The sequence below is a fragment of the Xenopus tropicalis genome, chromosome 2 (genome assembly GCF_000004195.4).
Source record: "Xenopus tropicalis strain Nigerian chromosome 2, UCB_Xtro_10.0, whole genome shotgun sequence".
NCBI lineage: Eukaryota > Metazoa > Chordata > Amphibia > Anura > Pipidae > Xenopus > Xenopus tropicalis.
Genome location: NC_030678.2, coordinates 10,085,083 through 10,107,591, shown reverse-complemented (window position 1 = coordinate 10,107,591; position 22,509 = coordinate 10,085,083). Strand labels below are relative to the sequence as shown.

At 44.0% G+C, this 22,509-nt stretch overlaps 1 protein-coding gene and 1 long non-coding RNA gene across 2 annotated transcripts in view; both read right to left on the bottom strand.

The window, feature by feature from the left end:
• Window positions 1–4,759, bottom strand: part of tmprss2.5 (transmembrane serine protease 2 gene 5) — a 38,436-nt gene extending 33,677 nt beyond the window's left edge. Inside the window, exons 1-3 of the mRNA XM_031896534.1 lie at window positions 4,700–4,759; window positions 3,125–3,205; window positions 164–283 (exon numbers count right to left, since the gene is read on the bottom strand). Coding sequence (XP_031752394.1) covers window positions 164–257 — 94 coding nt within the window. The 5' untranslated portion in view covers window positions 258–283; window positions 3,125–3,205; window positions 4,700–4,759. The remainder of the gene's footprint in view (window positions 1–163; window positions 284–3,124; window positions 3,206–4,699) is intronic.
• Window positions 4,760–5,705: 946 nt separating this feature from the next.
• LOC108645746 lies at window positions 5,706–20,846 on the bottom strand. Its single transcript, XR_001923984.2, has 4 exons — window positions 20,531–20,846; window positions 16,536–16,649; window positions 9,311–9,370; window positions 5,706–5,747 (listed from the first exon to the last, which is right to left on the bottom strand). It is a non-coding gene; the product is annotated as an uncharacterized LOC108645746 (long non-coding RNA).
• Window positions 20,847–22,509: the final 1,663 nt, after the last annotated feature.

Here is a 22,509-nt window from a genome sequence, read left to right as displayed (position 1 = left end):
TTCCAGAGTGAATGGTACTGTTGCATCATGGATTATTTCAAAGAGTACTGTGATTTAGTATTTCCAGTACTTAAATGTAATGTACTGTATGTACGTGCAAAGTAAAAACCCAAATCAGGAATATACTGCCCTAATTTAATGCTATTCAGTACTGATTTCTTACCGCAATTTCTTTCATCATCTCCATAAGCGCAGTCCTGTACCCCATTACATATCTGGTAGGAATAGATACATTGGGCAGAGTAGCTGCAGTACATCTGGCAGGGGCTTTGGGTTTTAGTGACTGTAAAAATAAAGAGAACAAAAAAACCTTTATTACCATTTACTGAAAAGCATTCCAAGACTTTATAAACTGAACTACACACTCTTGAGAGCTTTTGTAAGAGATCACAGGATATGGTTTAATTGTCAATACTGCGAGTCCTCAAAATCACCTGGTAAGTGGTGATATGTAGCAAAAGATCAGCAGAACACTATTTTCTCTTCTCAAATGTGCATTATAATAAAAATGCCCCCTATTCAGGGATGTCCTTAAACCTATTGGGACGAATAGGGCCCCGTACACATGGGGGCCCGGCACCAGCGGGAATAAACACATAAAGCTGCCCCTGATTACAGTCACATGGAGAGAGCGAGAGGCAGGGACTATTAGCCCACCCAACCCTGGAACCCTGTGCCAGCTGGCAACACCTTGTGTAGGGGGCCCTGCCAAAATGGACCCAATTGGGCCCCATCATTTATAAGACTGACCCTGCCCTTATTGTACCTAGGGATGCATGGAAGCAACTCCAAGGGCATAAAACTGAGAAGCACAGAGTTTATTAGGAGTTTTATGGGTGGATTATGCTAAGGTGCTGATTAAAACTCAGACACATTTGATATATAACATTTTCGATTCCTCCTGGATTAAATCTCAGTATTGAAATATCGAGAATGGTCATATATCTTTTATAAGGACAAATGCAATAATTTCATGTTTAAATAGATTTTTGTATTAAATTGAAGTAAATACTGCTTAGTGACCTTTCTCCTGGGTCAGTGTAAGGAGCCCTGGGCACCCAGCGTGCATTCTTTCCTCTATGCGCACCAGTCCCTGGGCTCCTCCATGTAGGAGCGCTCCCCGGCACGTCCTTCTTCAGAGTACCCTGGTGTGCACTGTCCCTGGGCGTGCATGCGCGTTGTGACGTTGGCTGACACGCTGACATCACTTTTGGTGCCAAATTTGAATTTAAAAGGGGTTCTTCATTTGTTTTGAATCGCCCAAGCTGGTCCTGTGTTCCTAAGTTACTTGCTAAGCTCTGTATTGATTGGTTACCTGTTTTTTTTACTTTTTTCCTGAATATTGACTCCCGAATCTCTGCTGCCTGCCACCGACTTTTTCCTGACTTGACTTTGCCTCTGCCTGATCCCTTTCTGTACCACGTTCACTGGAATACCTTGGCCGTGTGTAGGATCCCTGTCTGCTCCACCACAGAAAGTCCGGGGCCCCAAAAGGGCGTTGGTGAACATCGGGGTCAGCAGGGCTCTGCTGCTACACCTAATAGGTACTCTTGGCAGTTTACGGGCTCCTCTAGTCTACAGTCTGTAACAGTTAGCTTGGGCCAACATGGAGCCCTCTCGCACTGCCGCTACTGGTTCCTTGGAGAATGTCCTGGAAGCGCTCCTCAAGCACCTGGAGTTTCAAGAGGCTCAACAGGATCATCTCTCCCAGTCCCTTCAGCTATTTCCACCTTCCGTGAGATCTTTGATGCCCCTGGCCGAAAGATCAATGCCTCAGTCCACCTTTTAAGGTCCGCGGGTCTCTGTTTCTACTGTGGTCAGAGTGGTCATTTACTTAAGGCCTGCCCTGCAAAGCCTCGATGTCAGGGAAACACACCTGCCTAGGTTTGAGAAGGAAGTCTCTCCTAAGCAGAATTGTTTTGCTCCCAGACTCTAAAGCTTCTAGAGTTTTTGTCCCTGCTGCTCTTTCCTATGGCTCTAAGTCTTTCCCCTTTCAAGCGTTCCTGGACTCTGGGACAGCAGGAAACTTCATCAATACTACTTTCGTCAAGAAGTGTGGCTTCCCCTCTAAGTCTCTCAAGGTATCTCCAAGGTTATTAACATCCTCTACTGTGCTGCTGCAACTACGGGTGGGATGGCTACACTCCGAAGAAATTTAATTCCTAATAATTGAATGTCCCACTACCCCACTTATCTTTGGTCTCCCGTGGCTCAGACAACACAATCCAACCATCGATTGGACCACTGGTGACCTCACTGCTTGGGGTACCTCCTGCCATTCTAAGTGTATGCCTGCTCCGGTTGTGCCACTCCCTGGCACTATGCCTCCGAGGGGTAGAACGTATCCACTATCAGTCCCAGAGACTCAAGCCATGAAGGAATACATCCAAGAGAAGCTTTTCAGAGGCTTCTTTAGGAAATCTGGTTCTCCTGCGGGTGCTGGCTTCTTCTTCGTCCAGACACAAAGCTCCATTTCTCCATTTGTCTGTGTTTATGGACGGGATCCCCTTTCTCTGCCTTCTTCTGTACTCAAAGTGGATGTTCCTGCTGCTGAAGCTGCGGTTATTAACTTCAAGTCTATTTGGTCTTCTGCTTATCAGGTTCTGCTGAAGGCTTCTCTCTGCCCAGACCCCTGTCAGTGCACTCCCGGCAGCAGGTGTCCCTTCCCTGATGCGTTTCACTTACACGCAATCAGGGGAGGACATTGGGCAGTGACTGGGGCCCCTTTGGGAGGGGGGTTGGGGGTGTGGCCCCCTGTGGGATACGCTGCCAGTGGCTGCACTTTGGGGGGTGTGGGGCCCCCCCAGTCCAACCCTGCCTATATCTGTTGTTCAAAGATGGAGTCAAATTAGATGTTTGCACCTTGTCATTCTTTTGGGTACAACTGAACCATTTAAGTAGCTATATACTAGTTTAATTGCATTTGTATGTTAAAGCATAGCATAGAGAAACCAGTTAGACCCATTTTCTTGCTGTACATTGTGCACACTCCCAATCCCATAATGGCACAGGGGCAACAGTGTGAATGTATCATTTTGCTCTAGATTGTAACTGAGCAGCAAATGCTTTGGAGTAAGCTTGGAATACAGAGGCAAATGCACAGTAAATGTAGTGTTTCTCTTACCAAAATACCAGGAAAGAACCACAGCCGCAATTATTAGTGCTGAGATGGAAACTGCCCCAACAGGAATTAAAATCTTCTTTCCTTCATAAAAAAGGAAATTGGGTTTAGCAGTAATTTAGAGCTTGCCACACAAACACAGAAAAAAGCCAGAGTTAGAAATTTCCAAATGCCTCCCCATAACCCATACTGCCCTTTTCCCTGTATTATTTTGGTAAAGCCTATAGGGAACATTTACTCTGGCACTTGACTAATGGCATTTGAGTACTTTGCCATCCCCATGCTCACAGATGTTTGCACTACAGCATTAAAGGGACAATATACCCCACCCCATTTTCAACATTAGTTAATTAAATAGGGTTTGTGTTGGATATACTTTTTGCCTATTCTTTATATAAGGAAATATTTATATTTTGGGGGGGGGGGGGTTGCACTAAAGCCACATTCTACTTCCTGATCCCAAACAACAACCAAGTAAGACGTCTCTTTATAATGAACTGCTCTTTATCTAAAATTATAACAGGCTGTAGCTGAGGAGGGGAAGAAAGGGGTCTGTTTATACAGAGGCTTCTCAGTTGGTTGCTGGTTTGTGTTACTTTGCTAACAGGAATCAGGAAGTAGAACATGACTTCAGTTTCATTTTCAAACTTTTCCCAGTTTAGTGCAAGAAATAACAACAAAAAAATCCTAATTAAAACAATAGGCAAAGGCACAAGCCTTATTCATTGAACCAGTGTTAAGAAAAGAGGGTATACTGTGCTTCTCCAATGAATACAATGCTGTCTTCAGCACGTTCTACAGCCGTGTATTCATGAGTAGTTATGGGCGAAATGTTTCGCCAGGCATGGATTCGCGGCGAAAAAATTCGCAGCACGTCCAAAAATTGTCGCCGATGTCAAAAAAGAATAGTTGCGTGCGCCGAAATAATAGCCGTGCAACAAAATAATAGCCGTGTGACGAAACAATAGCTGCACGACAAAATAATAGCCGCGGGTGACAAAATAACAGCTGTGGGCGACGAAACAATAGCTGCATGACAAAATAATAGCCATGGGCGACGAAACAATAGCTGCACGACAAAATAATAGCCGTGGGCAACGAAACAATAGCTGCGTGACAAAATAATAGCCGCGGGTGACAAAATAATAGCTGTGGATGACGAAACAATAGCTGCACGACAAAATAATAGCCGCGGATGACAAAATAATAGCCGTGGGTGACGAAACAATAGCTGCATGACAAAATAATAGCCGCGACAATTTTTTTTGTCGCATGACATTTTTCGCCGTTTTGCGGATCTTTTGAGAGATTTGCTAATTTTTCGGCAAAGCGAAACGGAACAGATTCGCTCATCACTATTCATGAGGGATGGGATGGGCTGGGCAACTCGCATCTCACCCTTTACTTGCCCCTAACGTGTATCAGACAAATGCACAAGTTAGGGAGTGGCACTTAGTGTAGGAAGCTGAGGGGCCCAGCACTTACTGTGCTTCCTATGGCAACTAAACAATTAAATACAGGGCTGTACTGTGCAAGCTTCAAGGTACAGGCTGCACTGAAATCCCCCTGATCACTTACTAAGACTCCAGCGAAATGGTCCTATTGGAGGCGGAGCTACAAACTGGCCAGCAGGTACTTGGGCACTGCAGGCTGGCGGTGCCGGGACGACATACTGCGTTACACAGAAAATAAAGAAAAACATAAAATAAATACTCAGAGAGGAACAAGGCAAGATCTTTAGCCTTATATAACTATATGGGCATTTTTTTTCCCCAGCAGCAACTTATAGACATCAGACCTTTAAAAGAACATGCAAAGCTACATGCCGATTGGTTGCTAATGCTTTGGAACCATATTGATTTGCATGTAGTAAAATTAAATACAGTATGTCACAGAGGGAGGGCCGTGGATTGGATTGGCTAGAGCAGGGGTCCCCAACCAGTGCCGGGCCATGGACTGTGCTGAATAGATACACCTCTGGCCCCAATTACCTGTGATCCCAACTCCCTGATGTTACACAGCAATGACAACAGATATACGAAGCCCAGGAAGCTTTCTACTGATCCCAACAAGGACCAAAGTACTTAAAGCTCCATCCTAAGCAGCAGGAGATGGCACCACTTAGGTGGGAGTAAGACATGCAAAGGGGCTGGGTGCATCCAGTTGCAGGGGAACAAGCTCAGGTCTCCCACTGATTTTGTATTATGATGAGCTGTATTATATTTTATAATGTAGTAATATTAATAATAAAGTGCATAATAAAAAATAATAAAATATAATTCAGTTCCATACTATACACTAGTTGCCCCCCCACCCTCGGTCCTAGGAAAAATGGTCTTGCTTGAAACCGGTCCGTGGTGCAAAAAAAGTTGGGGATCACAGGGCTAGAGGGCTTTACATTGCAGCCAATCACAGTGCAGCTGTGCCGGGACTTATACTGAGCATGCAGATAGTTTTGTTCTTAAAGTCCCATCAGGGCTGAATACAGATTGGATAATCTGATAATATGTATTATTATTCTCCTGCGCAAAGGGACCACCATGCAGTTACAGAAGCTTAAAAAAATTCCACCTACCACATTGGGTTCCATTTCCGTCTCAAGGAGAAAAGGCTGAATTTGCGTAACCTGGAATGACAGGGGGGGTTTGTATGTAGGTAAAACCCTGATAAATGTTCAAAGATAATAAGGAAGTGGTACGAGATATTCTCACATTTACTGGAAAAAACCTGAGAGAAGAGAAATTCTTTTAATGCCACACACATTTAATATGCCTTTTTTAGAGACATTTCCTTGGGGAGGGGCATTTGGAAAAACTGTATTCTGTATTTTTTTTTATTTTTCAGGACAGCCTAAGCTCTTTACTTGGGGTTGATGTCAGGGTCGGACTGGGGGGTGCCAGGGGCCCTGCAGGGGCCCCCCTAACCCCCCCCCCCGCAGGGCCCCCGCCTGACGTCCTCCCCGAGCGCGTATAAATTGAACGCGTCGAGGAGGAACAGTCAGTATGGGGAGCGCCGGCAAAGGTCGGACTCGGCCGCTGGGGCCCACTAGGACTGGGGCCCACCGGGATTTCTCCCGGTGTCCCGGCCGCCCAGTCCGACCCTGGTTGATGTAAATCTTTGTTTGATACAGGACTATATTCACAATACAGGGATATATAAGAAAAATGATTACATGCACGGAAATACAAGTGATTTGGAAAGTCTCATGTCTCCCACACACACCAGTGCTTAAGGGGCATTCACTAAAACTCCATTTTATTTGCTTCAGGGTTTTTGATCCCAAAAACCCAAAATTGTTGTGGAAAATAAACATGACTTTTTGTGATTCATTATGCAACAAAACCGCAACAATTCTGAACGCTAGCTGGTTTGGATCTGTTGATAAATGACTGCCATTCGTGGAAACAAGTTTATTCGTGGTTTAAAAAACATATATAAACCCCCCAAAAAATTGAGTTTTAGTAAACCCCACCCCAAATATGTATAGTTTTATGAAGATTCCAAATCAGAAACCTCCAGTCGTGCAATATTCAAAGCACTGCTCTAGAACTCAGATTATTTCAGATCGCAGTGGCAAAAGGACCCGTAACAGTAGGTTTACCCCAGAAAACCATAGATTCATTCAGCTGAATCCAAAATGGCTAAATATGTCTTTCTGCTCCAAACTCCCAGATTGCACTGCTTTTGCAAATCAGTTTTTAAGAACCTTTGAAAGTCTAAAAATATAAATATCTCAGAAACAAATAAAAATAGAAAATGAATGTAAATTGTAAATGTAAAGTGCTGAGACTTACAATTTGGTTGCGTTACATAGTTCCATTTTATGCTTAGCTTCTCCTTCTAATGAGATGGTTATGGTGACTTTTAACCAGGGCTTCTCCTGCTTGCACATTTACTAAACGTTCTAGGTTCTTAGAGAGCCACTAGATTTATTATAGCATGATTTCTGGTCGTATACTAGGACATAAAAATGTCATGTTACATGTAACATAAGCTGAGCCTCTTCACCTATATTATTGGGTCTATAGCTACCCCTACAATTAACTTGCTGGACTCTACTATGTGTGAAAAGCTTAACCCATACGGCATCAAACCCTTATACTTCCAACCATGACATCTGCCTTTATATTGACTTTAAATCCCGCTTAACAAACACACACACCCTCCTCCTTTTTATTTCCCTCATCCTTCCTAAACAAAGTATAGCCTCCTATATTTACTGCCCAGTCATGTGACTCATACAACCATCTTTCAGCTTCTTTCAACAGCCATCTTTCAGCTCTCCCATTGTACCAGTCAGGCTTCTAGAACTTGTAAACCTAAATTTAATACTGGTCCCCAACCTTTATTCCTCGTGAGCCACAGTCAGATATTAAAAGACTTGGAGAGCAACACAAGCACCATAAAAGTTAATGGAGGAGCCAAATAAGGGCTGTGATTGGCTATTAGGCAGCCTCTATGCACCCTATCAACTTACAGGGGACGTTGTTTAGTAGTAAATCTTGTTTTTATGCAACCAAAACTTGTCACCAAGCAAGGAATTGAAGAATAACTCCCTGGTTTGGGGGCACTAGGAGCAACATCCAAGGGGTTGGTGAGCAACATGTTTCCCCCGAGCCACTTGTTGGGGATCACTGGTGTAGATGATTAAAAAATCAGCCCAATTCTATTCCTGGTTTTCCTCTTACATTTTAGTGTCTCCAACATCTTCTCCCTTACCTCTCTGTTGGGAATTTTCCCATTTCTATATCCTAGGCCCCCTGGCCACCAATCAATTAACATGGTTTTCAATACCACCTCTATGTTGACGATACTCCTCTCTATTTTTGCAGTCTCAACCCAGATCTCACAACGGAGGCTTTTCTTATTTGTCAGCAATTTCTACTTGAAAGTCGAGACACTTCCATAAATTAAACAATTTAAGAGAGAAGTGGTCCCCACAACAAACTCCAACAAACTCTCTTTGATTTTGCCCTTTCCTTCACTCATCATATCTAATTAATAATGAAACCATAATGAACAAAAAGCAACTAAAATTCTTAAAAATCGAATTCAGCCTCTCATCATTTCTCATCATTTCTCATCATTGAATTCTGCCAAACTCTACGGATTGGCGCTTTCCTTCTAGAGACTCTCACCACTCCAGTCCATAATAAATGCAGCTGCCAGGATAGGCAATTACTTGTGGTTTTAGGAGCCAAATGCTTTAGCCCAAAGACTCGAGCTTTAATAAATCATCCCCTATATGTCTATCAGAGCTAGAGATGTAGCGAACTGTTCGCCGGAGAACTAATTCGCATGAAAATCGGGTGTTCGCGAACTTTTAGCGAAGTTCGCAATTTTGGGTTCGCCTTAGCTGGAGCCAAATTCTGACCTCTCACCCCAGAGCCAGCAGATACATGGCAGCCAATCAGGCAGCTCTCCCTCCTGGACCACCCCCAGACCACTCCCTTCCATATATAAACCGAAGCCCAGCAGCCATTTTACATTCTGCCTGTGTGTGCTTGATGAGTTAGCATAGGGAGAGAGCTGTGCAGGGGTTTGAGGGACAGTTTAGGTAGCTTTGCTGACTAGTAATATACTTTCTACTGCTCTGTATGTAGCTGCTGGGGACAGCTGTCCTGCTGATCTCATCTGCTGTAACCCAATAGTCCTTGTAAGGACTGCTTTTATTTTCTGATAACTGTTACTCTAGTCTTCTTTTCATTGTGTACTGCAGCTCCGTCTGTGTGTGTTGGAGACAGGTGTGCTGCTCATAGTAGTGCACTAAGCACCAACCACACATTGAACCGGCTGTAACCTTTACACGACTTGATTGGCATGTAGACGCCGGACGTTTTAAAGCAGTTTATTACACAAGTTTAGAAATGTAGTGTGATTTCTGCCCTTTACAGCACAAAACGCAACGCTGTGTCAACAACGTATTTTTCAGATAAATGTTTGCCCTTGATCCCCCTCCTGCATGCCACTGTCCAGGTTGTGGCACCCTTTAAACAACTTTAAAATCAGGTTTCTGGCCAGAAATGGCTTTTCTAGGTTTTAAAGTTCGCCTTCCCATTGAAGTCTATGGGGTTCGCAAAGTTCGCAAAAGTTCGCACTTTTTGGCAGAAGTTCGCAAACGGGTTCACGAACTTTTTTTGTGAGGTTCGCTACATCTCTAATCAGAGCATATGTTTTCCTGCTTCTCACCTGGATCAGACCTTTTTGTATCCGTTTCTTCAGTCTTGAGCTCCTTGTGCCTCGGTTTCTCTTTATGTTCATACAAAGAAGCAAAGAGGAGGTAAGAGATAAAGGCTTACTGAGCACAGCTTGTCTGTACAATGTGTTCAAGAGTTTCAGATCAGGTGCCTTAAACTTAAGAATGAGGAAAAAGTTTAAATATATGTAAATATGGTAAATGTGCACTTATCTCAAATAATGTAGTCATTTATGATTATGGGATAACTTTCGACTGCATATTTACTATCAATATTATTGCTTAAACGTAAATTCGACATAGTTTTGCCATAATGGAAAATTTCCCAAGACATCAGCAATTTTTGAGAGTTGATAATATGATACATTTTTACATAAAATCGGGACAATTTATTTCCTTTTGCTTTTTTTTTTTATTTAACTTTTTGGTATCTTTTAATCAGTGTATATATTACTGTAGGGGCTGATTTATCAAATCGTGAGACTAGAGAAAAACGCATCCACTTTCTATTTATTTCTATGGGATTCTAAAGAAGTGTAATTATCAATGAATGAAAGTTTGGGGAGGCATTTACTAGGGATGCACCGAATCCAGGATTTGGTTCAGTATTTGGCCAGGATTTTACCTTTTTCGTCAGGGTTCAGATTCGGTCGAATCCACAGCCCTGGCCGATCCAAATCCTAATTAGGATTTGGATTCAGTTCAGTATTCGCCCGAACCCCTTGGTATAGATTCGGGGGTTCAGCCCAAACCTGAAAAACTGGGTTCGGTGCATCCCTAGCATTTACTAATGTTCAAATTTCTTTTTCACAATTCAATTTTTTTTTGCACAAAAATCTGATTTAGTGGAAATAAAAACATGATTTTTTTTCTCCATTTATTATGCAACAAAACTGTGACAAGTCTGAAAGAATAAATAGGCCATCTAAAAGCTGTTGAGGTCCGGTAGTCATTGGCAGGTTTTCCTTTTATAACTGGAGGATCTTTCTTTCCTTCATGGTTATAGAGGTTTTGGGGATTTTTTTTCATTTTTCATGCTTCATTTCTGAAACAATATGAAAAAGTCTGTTTCACTTTTTTTCAGTATTTTTATTTGCTTGTGCTGCTTTAATTGGGATCACTAATAAATGAGTAGAGATTCATGGTTTTCATGGAAATGAGTTTACTCGGGGTTTCAAAAAACTCTAAAACCACAAAAATCTGACCGTCGAAATCTGCATTTGATAAATACGCTTCTAAAAATCCCGTAAAAATGAATAGAAAGTGGGTGAATTTTTCTGTGGTGTTTATGGTATTAATAGATTTGTTTTGGCTTGCATCCATTTTCTGTGTGCCAAAAGAGCAGCCATAGGGCATGAGATATTTTTTCTCTTCTCTGGAAAATGTTTTGAGCAAACAGATGTTTTGGTTACAAAAAACCCAGTGTAAAGCCGAACAGAGCTTTCTATAGGCTGGCAGTCCACATAGGGGCTACCAAATAGCCAATTATAGCCCTTATTTGACACCCGAGGATCTTTTCCATGCTTGTGTTGCTCCCCAATGCTTTTTCCATTTGAATGTGGCTCACAGGTATAAAAGGTTGGGGATGCTGTACATGCTCATGAACAGTTAATGAGTTTCCATTGCAAAGAGCTGTTCCATTCTCCTCATTTTTGGAATTTTTATATCAGTTCTTCCATTGATTGATGTGAGGGTAATTTCCAGTGTAATGCAATCAAACACGTTGCAAGTGCTCATGTTGATAATTAATGGTTAAACCTACGGCGTATTACACAAGAGATTTGTATCCGCATAGTGTACTCTTAGGGGCTGATTTACTAACCCACGAATCCGAATGGGAAAAATTCAGATTGGAAAACGAACATTTTGCGACTTTTTCATATTTTTGGGGATTTTTTCGTCGCCATCGTGACTTTTTCGTGAATTGTCGTGACTTTTTCTTAGCCGTTACGACTTGCGCGAATTGTCGCAACTTTTTCGTATTGAGCGCTCGTAAAATGCGGGCAAAACTTTCAGACTTAGCATGATTTTGGAAGCCTCCCATAGGACTCAATGGCACTCTGCAGCTCCAACCTGGCCCAAGGAAAGTCTCCCATAGGGCTCAATGGCACTCTGCAGCTCCAACCTGGCCCAAGGAAAGTCTCCCATAGGGCTCAATGGCACTCTGCAGCTCCAACCCGGCCCAAGGAAAGTCTCCCATAGGGCTCAATGGCACTCTGCAGCTCCAACCTGGCCCAAGGAAAGTCTCCCATAGGGCTCAATGGCACTCTGCAGCTCCAACCCGGCCCAAGGAAAGTCTCCCATAGGGCTCAATGGCACTCTGCAGCTCCAACCCGGCCCAAGGAAAGTCTCCCATAGGACTCAATGGCACTCTGCAGCTCCAACCCGGCCCAAGGAAAGCCTCCCATAGGGCTCAATGGCACTCTGCAGCTCCAACCCGGCCCAAGGAAAGTCTCCCATAGGGCTCAATGGCACTCTGCAGCTCCAACCTGGCCCAAGGAAAGTCTCCCATAGGGCTCAATGGCACTCTGCAGCTCCAACCTGGCCCAAGGAAAGTCTCCCATAGGGCTCAATGGCACTCTGCAGCTCCAACCTGGCCCAAGGAAAGCCTCCCATAGGGCTCAATGGAACTCTGCAGCTCCAACCCGGCCCAAGGAAAGCCTCCCATAGGGCTCAATGGCACTCTGCAGCTCCAACCCGGCCCAAGGAAAGCCTCCCATAGGGCTCAATGGCACTCTGCAGCTCCAACCCGGCCCAAGGAAAGTCTCCCATAGGGCTCAATGGCACTCTGCAGCTCCAACCCGGCCCAAGGAAAGTCTCCCATAGGGCTCAATGGCACTCTGCAGCTCCAACCCGGCCCAAGGAAAGTCTCCCATAGGGCTCAATGGCACTCTGCAGCTCCAACCCGGCCCAAGGAAAGTCTCCCTTAGGGCTCAATGGCACTCTGCAGCTCCAACCCGGCCCAAGGAAAGTCTCCCATAGAGCTCAATGGCACTCTGCAGCTCCAACCCGGCCCAAGGAAAGCCTCCCATAGGGCTCAATGGCACTCTGCAGCTCCAACCCGGCCCAAGGAAAGCCTCCCATAGGGCTCAATGGCACTCTGCAGCTCCAACCCGGCCCAAGGAAAGTCTCCCATAGGGCTCAATGGCACTCTGCAGCTCAAACCTGGCCCAAGGAAAGTCTCCCATAGGGCTCAATGGCACTCTGCAGCTCCAACCCGGCCCAAGGAAAGTCTCCCATAGGGCTCAATGGCACTCTGCAGCTCCAACCTGGCCCAAGGAAAGCCACCCATAGGGCTCAATGGCACTCTGCAGCTCCAACCCGGCCCAAGGAAAGTCTCCCATAGGGCTCAATGGCACTCTGCAGCTCCAACCCGGCCCAAGGAAAGTCTCCCATAGGGCTCAATGGCACTCTGCAGCTCCAACCCGGCCCAAGGAAAGCCTCCCATAGGGCTCAATGGCACTCTGCAGCTCCAACCCGGCCCAAGAAAAGCCTCCCATAGGGCTCAATGGCACTCTGCAGCTCCAACCCGGCCCAAGGAAAGTCTCCCATAGGGCTCAATGGCACTCTGCAGCTCCAACCCGGCCCAAGGAAAGCCTCCCATAGGGCTCAATGGCACTCTGCAGCTCCAACCTGGCCCAAGGAAAGTCTCCCATAGGGCTCAATGGCACTCTGCAGCTCCAACCCGGCCCAAGGAAAGTCTCCCATAGGGCTCAATGGCACTCTGCAGCTCCAACCCGGCCCAAGGAAAGTCTCCCATAGGGCTCAATGGCACTCTGCAGCTCCAACCCGGCCCAAGGAAAGTCTCCCATAGGGCTCAATGGCACTCTGCAGCTCCAACCCGGCCCAAGGAAAGTCTCCCATAGGGCTCAATGGCACTCTGCAGCTCCAACCCGGCCCAAGGAAAGTCTCCCATAGGGCTCAATGGCACTCTGCAGCTCCAACCCGGTCCAAGGAAAGCCTCCCATAGGGCTCAATGGCACTCTGCAGCTCCAACCTGGTCCAAGGAAAGCCTCCCATAGGGCTCAATGGCACTCTGCAGCTCCAACCCGGCCCAAGGAAAGTCTCCCATAGGGCTCAATGGCACTCTGCAGCTCCAACCTGGCCCAAGGAAAGTCTCCCATAGGGCTCAATGGCACTCTGCAGCTCCAACCCGGTCCAAGGAAAGTCTCCCATAGGGCTCAATGGCACTCTGCAGCTCCAACCCGGCATAAGGAAACTCTCCCATAGGGCTCAATGGCACTCTGCAGCTCCAACCCGGGCCCAAGAAAAGTCACAATACTGAAGCTTGAATGAATCCGAAACTTTCGTACTTGGCGCGAAGGCTACGTAAAAGCTGCGACAATTCGCGCAAGTCGTAACGCTACGAAAAAGTTGCGACATTTTGCGAAACAGTCATAACGGCTACGAAAAAGTCGCGACAATTTAGGAAAAAAAATCGCAAAATACCGATCATTATGAAAAAAACGCATTCGGACGCCTTCGGACCATTCGTGGATTAGTAAATCAGCCCCTTAGTAGCTCCCAATGCCCCTCATACCTTACAGATCTAGTGAGTAAAATCTAAAACTATTTAACTAGCCTGAGGTCTTTGAAGCCACTATCCTGCTTTGCAGCATTGTTTTCTAAAAATGGTAGAGTAACATATTTTTATAACCAGCCATTTCCTCGCAATAAAGCCCCACAATTTACCTATTTATGCCCCACCCCAATATATATCTTAAAGGATGCAGCTTTGTTTATATAAACTATAGTAGGGGTTCTGTAGCAAAAGCACAACTTTTACCAGTGCATTATATTTTAATAACTTTAAAACTGTTTCATTTTTTGGTGTTACTGTTCCTTTATTGGCCCCTTAGGAGAGAGGGGAGCAGGTACTGATGGGGCACAGAGTCAGGAAGCTTTGCTACACGTTGGGTTAGACAAATAGTAGGCAGAAGACATTTGTTATCCCTAGTAGCAGCTGCTATTAATAAACCCCAGAGGTGCAAATTCAGCCCCTAGCTACTGTGGTGCCTACATGATACAGCAGAGCAGTGCTCTTTTAATGATAATTCTGTAATTCATATGAAAGACAGCAATAATACTTTGCCATGACCTTGTTTATCCTGAAGAAGTTGGAATTTTGTTCCAACAAAACACCAGTTGTGTCAGGAATATCTTGGTCTTGAACCTGGGACCTGTTGTGTGCTGGTCGCTGTTCTTCCTGCTTGAGCCACAGGAGGCAGTGCAACAGGGCAGACTATCATCATAACTCCTTCCCCCTGTCAGTGTTACCATTGTCCACACCCCCAATCCAGCTGTAAGCGATAGCCCAATTAAGGGGCTATTTAAGCATATTCCCCACGTCACTCTGTGATGGATCACTGGCTCTTGTTCTTGGCTTTTAAATTCTGTATCATCTGAATGAGTTCCTGTCCTATATCCTGCCTTGTAAGTTCTGCCTGTTTGTGGACTATGGTTTTGCTTTTTCCCTGTATTATAGTTTTTTCTGTTGGTTAACCAGTACAATCCCTGTTTTTATAAATCAGCGTCCAATCCCTATCAGGTTGGTTTTAACACTTGCAGGCATTTGGGCTTCCACTTGGTGTATATACTCTCAGACAAGCAGAGGAGGAACGCTGTTGAACTACATCTTCCAGTGCTTTGGGACCTGAGAGATGTTCTGATGTGCCTTTATACCAGTGATTGCTTTGTAAGTGCAAAGAGTGTACACCTCTTTCTTCTTTATACTGTTTATATGGCTGAAGATTGATCTTCTTACACAAAGGAGGCCAGTGTTGGACTGGCCCACCAGGATACCAGGGAAACTCCCGGTGGGCCCAGGTGTCAGTGGACCCTCTTGCTTCTGACTATTTGGCCAATTGCATTGTCTTCCCTATTTCTGTATGGGAAAAAGAGATGGAAGGATAGAGTAAAGAGACTTGGATAATAAAGAGGTTAAGAGAGGAGAGGTTGAGTGAGGAAAGGAGGATTAATAGTTTAGAAAGTGGGCCTATAATCCAAGGTTTTCTGGTGGGCCCCTGGGGTCTCAGTCCGACACTGAAGGAGGCTACAACTTGGTGTGATCCTGGGAGTTATTTTCTTTCATAATTGAACTGATTTGTGGGCTACTTGTTTCAATATCTAACCTTCTGGGTGTTTAAAGAACCTTTCTTCTGCTTTTTGGAGAACCTTTTTATTCCAATAATCATCCATCTGCACTCTCCTCCTTTTGCTTTTGTTTCTTTTGTCAGGAATAATACTTCTCTTCTTATTTGATTTAAGAACCAACCCGTCTCACACCCTCCAGGTTATGGATCATTTTGCCAATGTTGCTGAACTAAAGCTGCCCATATTTTTGGGGACCTGGCAAGATGGCCAAACATAAACATAAAGCTCTGCTGTAGAAATCCAAAAAATAGAAAAAAAGCTTCAGCAGGTTTGCTGCAAAACATTTACTGTGGGTAGTGGTAACACGACAAGTTTCGGGTCAATACCCTTTATCAGGTGTACAAAGACCATAACCGTGTGTTTCCATTTAAAGCCAAACTGACCTATGACCCACCCAGCACACAGCATTTCAGGAAACTCCTTAAAGTGATAGTACAACAATTAATCATAAGCGATGGGTCAGTATATAAATATACCTTATGAAAAAAGTGCTACAATTAAGCAAGGTAATGTTTCATTATACATAAACATTAAAGTGATAGTGCAGCGATTAAGCACAGATAATACCACATTGTGCATAGATTTATCAGAACAATAATATATCAAAAACAAATGCAAAGTGAATAAAGCATACAGTCCAAATAGTAAATCCATAAGCGTTGATCCAATGTCCTTAGAAATTAATTAAAAACAGTTCCGTAAAAGTAAAGAGGGGTCCAATTGAACCAAGTCCCCCTAAAGCATTCTTGGGGGCCACTGCACATTTACACATGTCTAACCACGCCAATGATAGGAAACTGCCCATACAGGGCCTATCCAGGGTAATGTAATCCTTTATATATTGAAATTGCTTATACATGTTCAACTTGTAGTTAGGCAGGTTATATATAGGCATTATGGTTGAACTTGATGGACGTATGTCTTTTTTCAACCCAACTTACTATGTTACTATGTTACTATGTTTAAATGCAATATTTTTAAGTCGTTTCCATAGAATTGAAATTACCATTATAAAACGAATAAAATAATCTGCAAAACATGGAACAGTTACTAATGAAATATTACCTGTAACGGCCGGCCTTATTGTATATCTCTATCTCCTGTAATAGGTAACTCACCCGCACCAATTTTACGGCAGGAGATCCATGTTTCCCAATGACTAGCTGGCTAACTATTCACCTGAAAAATACAGTAGGCAGTATATAATTGAACCTACAGGAAACTGTATTGTTCATTCATACTTCCAATCCCCGCCTCTTACAGGTTTTTGTACCACCTCTAACACTTTCCATGCTTTCCAACTGACAGGCACTGTGCTTATTATGAATAAAGTGCCTGGACACAGATGTATCCGTGTAAGAATCCTTCTTAAAATTCCAAATATAGTTCTTATGTTCTTTTATACGTGTATTAACCAGACGGAAAGTTTTCCCCACATATAGCATTCCCTCAGGCAATATATAGATATATATCAGATATATATATCACAAACTTGCTCTTACAAGTGGCATATGCTTTCAAAGGGATTTCCACCCCACTTAGGGGTTGATTCACTAAAGTGCGTTAAAACGAGCGCTATTTGTAGCATGCGGTAAAAATTTTATTGCTTATTTTTTGCGACCTAGCGAACGATTCACTAAAATTAGACGCGATGCTGTTTGCATTATTTAACTCACGATGAGCGTTTTTCTTGTGTTATTTTCTGCCACATGTGTTATTTTCTGTCGTGAGTGATATATTTCGCCGCTTGCTATATTAGCGCGCGATTTTACGCACATAACCATTACTTTCGGAAAACTACTGTACTGAAAATGCCCATTTCCCTGCAAACTGGCGGCTGCGTCACTCTGGGGCCAACACAGACTTGAATAAATCCCACTGCAAAGTCCTTATTGTGTTGCCAAAAGCTCATGAAGTAGGGGTTAATTTTCACACAGACTAATGTGATATTTAGCGCATTTAATGCTTCATATGTGTTTGTGAATCATGCGTTGTGTTAATTCGTGCGTAGAAATAATCCTAACGCGTTAAAAATAACGCATTGCAGTAGCATGCGATTTAACACATGCGGTATGCGTTTTAACGCATGCAAAATTACTTTGACGAATCGGACGTTATTTATCGCATGCTTTTTAACGCAAAAAAGCATACGATAAGCATTATCGCACTTTAGTGAATCAACCCCTTAGTGGATGGTGTATGTTAGGTCCCTTAATAATGGAACTGCAACAATTGCATTCCATACATGGAAAAGTGCCTATCTTGGGTTTGCATTCACAAATTTCTTTGTACCAAATGATTGTGTTGGACATAAAATATCCCTAAGTGAAGAACCTCTTTTATACGCAAACCTGGGAACTTGCTGAATAAACTGCCATGCTTTGTATCTGATTGCAATGTGGGCCAGTACTTTCTGATAACATTTTCTATTTTCTGACTTTTCTTATCAAATTTCCCAACAAAAGTCATTCTGTTGTCATTATAAATATGAGATTTGGGCTTTTATAATTGCTCACTGGGCAACTTACCAACCTCATTGGCGACATGTTCTAATTTTTGTTTGGGGGTAACCCCTATCCATAAAGCGCTTTGTCAAATCACTAGCAGCATCTCTATACAAAGAGTCATTAGAAACGGATATACTGACCCTTGGGTATAACCTTCAATGTAAGGAGATGGTGGCAGCTCCTAACATGCAAAAGGTTATTCCTATCCATTTTTTTGCAATATAGCCCTGTGACTAATTTATTACCATCCAATTTAATGTTGATGTCAAGAAAATTTATCTCAGTAGAGGTCTCAAAAGTGAATTTAACAGTTGGGTGGGATTTATTAGCTTTAAGAAGGGGCTGGATGGCTGTTTAGCAAGTGAGGGAATACAGGGGTAGGGGGGATAGCTCTCAGTACAAGTGAGGGAATACAGGGGTAGGGGGGATAGCTCTCAGTACAAGTGAGGGAATACAGGGGTAGGGGAGATAGCTCTCAGTACAAGTGAGGGAATACAGGGGTAGGGGGATAGCTCTCAGTACAAGTGAGGGAATACAGGGGTATGGGAGATAGCTCTCAGTACAAGTGAGGGAATACAGGGGTAGGGGGGATAGCTCTCAGTACAAGTGAGGGAATACAGGGGTAGGGGGGATAGCTCTCAGTACAAGTGAGGGAATACAGGGGTAGGGGAGATAGCTCTCAGTACAAGTGAGGGAATACAGGGGTAGGGGAGATAGCTCTCAGTACAAGTGAGGGAATACAGGGGTATGGGGATAGCTCTCAGTACAAGTGAGGGAATACAGGGGTATGGGGGATAGCTCTCAGTACAAGTGAGGGAATACAGGGGTAGGGGGGATAGCTCTCAGTACAAGTGAGGGAATACAGGGGTAGGGGAGATAGCTCTCAGTACAAGTGAGGGAATACAGGGGTAGGGGAGATAGCTCTCAGTACAAGTGAGGGAATACAGGGGTAGGGGGGATAGCTCTCAGTACAAGTGAGGAATACAGGGGTAGGGGGGATAGCTCTCAGTACAAGTGAGGAATACAGGGGTAGGGGGATAGCTCTCAGTACAAGTGAGGGAATACAGGGGTAGGGGGATAGCTCTCAGTACAAGTGAGGGAATACAGGGGTAGGGGAGATAGCTCTCAGTACAAGTGAGGGAATACAGGGGTAGGGGGATAGCTCTCAGTACAAGTGAGGGAATACAGGGGTAGGGGGATAGCTCTCAGTACAAGTGAGGGAATACAGGGGTAGGGGGGATAGCTCTCAGTACAAGTGAGGGAATACAGGGGTAGGGGGATAGCTCTCAGTACAAGTGAGGGAATACAGGGGTAGGGGAGATAGCTCTCAGTACAAGTGAGGAATACAGGGTAGGGGAGATAGCTCTCAGTACAAGTGAGGGAATACAGGGGTAGGGGAGATAGCTCTCAGTACAAGTGAGGGAATACAGGGGTAGGGGAGATAGCTCTCAGTACAAGTGAGGGAATACAGGGGTAGGGGAGATAGCTCTCAGTACAAGTGAGGGAATACAGGGGTAGGGGAGATAGCTCTCAGTACAAGTGAGGGAATACAGGGGTAGGGGAGATAGCTCTCAGTACAAGTGAGGGAATACAGGGGTAGGGGGGATAGCTCTCAGTACAAGTGAGGGAATACAGGGGTAGGGGAGATAGCTCTCAGTACAAGTGAGGGAATACAGGGGTAGGGGAGATAGCTCTCAGTACAAGTGAGGGAATACAGGGGTAGGGGAGATAGCTCTCAGTACAAGTGAGGGAATACAGGGGTAGGGGAGATAGCTCTCAGTACAAGTGAGGGAATACAGGGGTAGGGGAGATAGCTCTCAGTACAAGTGAGGGAATACAGGGGTAGGGGGATAGCTCTCAGTACAAGTGAGGGAATACAGGGTAGGGGTCCAGTACAGGGGAAGGGGGGGGGATAGCTCTCAGTACAAGTGAGGGAATACAGGGGTATGGGAGATAGCTCTCAGTACAAGTGAGGGAATACAGGGGTAGGGGAGATAGCTCTCAGTACAAGTGAGGGAATACAGGGGTAGGGGGGATAGCTCTCAGTACAAGTTGCCCCAGGGACTGGTACGATTGCCATCTTGGAGTCAGGAAGGAATTATTTCCCCTCTGGGGCAAATTAGAGAGGCTTCAGATGGGGTTTTTGCCTTCCTCTGGATCAACTAGCAGTTAGGCAGGTTATATATAGGCATTATGGTTGAACGTGATGGACGTACGTCTTTTTTCAACCTAACTTACTATGTTACTATGTTATTTATTGGTTAAATGACTCCCTTTTCTCTGTAATAATAAAACAGTACCTGTACTTGATCCCAACTAAGATATAATTACCCCTTTTTGGATGCAAAACAATCCTATTGGGTTTAATTAATGTTTTGTGTTTTTTTTAGTAGACTTAAGGTAGGAGATCCAAATTACGGAAAGACCCCTTATCCGGAATATCCTTGGTCCTGAGCATTCTGGATAATGGGTCCTATACCTGTATTACAAATTTCTTAGCCATCTTTTGGTCATCAAAGGGTTATTAATGCACAAATTCGGTTTGTTACTCACTCTTAAGCCTCTAGGAATTTTGCCATTGCAAACATACTCCGTTAGTGTTGAACGATGTAGTCTTAAATGTCAGTCTTTTTCTCAAGCTGCAATAGTGCAAATGCAGGTTCATCTGTATCGCCAACTCCAAAATTTAATTTCAGTTGGTCGTCTTGACTCGATATATGCTCCAAATCAGTTTCACTATAAGCAAATGTCGAACTGGTCCTTACATCCACTCACCCAGGCATTTTAACAGCCCTTAAGGCTGGTGTCAGATGTGGCGTATTCTCGGCAAGCCGAAAAACGTTTGCCGGGAATACGCCCTACTACTGTAAATGCGTCTTACCTGTGCCTGCACCTGAATGAATGAGATACGCTCGGGTGCAGGCACATGTAGCCAAAATACTCATAAAAACACAAGACTTTGCATTCTCTTGCATTTTTATGTGTATTTCGGCTACATGTGCCTGCGCCCGAGCGTATCTCATTCATTCGGGTACAGGCCCAGGTAGGACGCATTTACATTAGCTTTCGGCTTGCCGAGAATGCGCCACGTCTGACATCAGCCTAAACTGAAAATACAAGTTCACCCAGGCACAGAATATGCGGTCAAAAAATAAAAAAATTGTCGGTGAACTTTGTATAAAATACTTGTGAAAAAAGCTTTAGCTCCTAGTTGTTGCTCTGTGCTGAAACCAAATACAATTGTAGAAATCCAAAAAATTGGAAAAAAAAGCTTCAGCGGGTTTGCTGTGAAACATTTACTGTGGGTAGTGGTAACACGACATATTTCGGGTCAATACCCTTTATCCAGTGTACAAAGACCATAACCGTGTGTGTTCATTTAAAGCCAAACTGACCTGTGACCCACCCAGCACACAGCATTTCAGGGAACTCCTTAAAGTGATAGTACAACAATTAAACATAAGCGATGGGTCAGTATATAATATACCTTATGAAAAAAGTGCTACAATTAAGCAAGGTAATGTTTCATTATACATTAACATTAAAGTGATAGTGCAGCGATTAAGCAAAGATAATCCCACATTGTGCATAGATTTATCAGAACAATAATATATCAAAAACAAATGCAAAGTGAATAAAACATACAGTCCAAATAGTAAATCCATAAGCGTTGATCCAATGTCCTTAGAAATGAATTAAAAACAGTTCCATAAAAGTAAAGAGGGGTACAATTGAACCAAGTCCCCCCTAAAGCATTCTTGGGGGCCACTGCACGTTTACACATGTCTAACCACGCCAATGATAGGAAACTGCCCATACAGGGCCTATCCAGGGTAATGTAATCCTTTATATTTTGAAATTGCCTATACATGTTTAAATGCAATATTTTAAATATCAATTATATGGAAATGACTGAATGTAATGTTATTAGCTGCAGTATATACACACTAACTCCTCACTATACTGCTGGCTTTGGGGGTAGAACTATTTGGGCAGCTGCTTGTTAGTTCCTTGCTGTTTGCAGTTTTACAGCAGTTACTCATTGTAGTCACTCAGGCAGCATGGGGTGTCAGCCTGGGCCCAAAAATGTACTTTATTATATAGAAATCCAGGCTGTGACACTGAGCTGCAACTACTGCGACTTATTAGAGTATACAGAGAGCTGTAGTTGGAGTATACGGAGAGCTGTAGTTGGGAGTATACAGAGAGCTGTAGTTGGGAGTATACAGAGAGCTGTAGTTGGGAGTATACAGAGAGCTGTAGTTGGGAGTATACAGAGAGCTGTAGTTGGGAGGATACAGAGAGCTGTAGTTGGGAGGATACAGAGAGCTGTAGTTGGGATTATACAGAGAGCTGTAGTTGGGATTATACAGAGAGCTGTAGTTGGGAGTATACAGAGAGCTGTAGTTGGGAGTGTACAGAGAGCTGTAGTTGGGAGTATACAGAGAGCTGTAGTTGGGAGTATACAGAGAGCTGTAGTTGGGAGTATACAGAGAGCTGTAGTTGGGAGTGTACAGAGAGCTGTAGTTGGG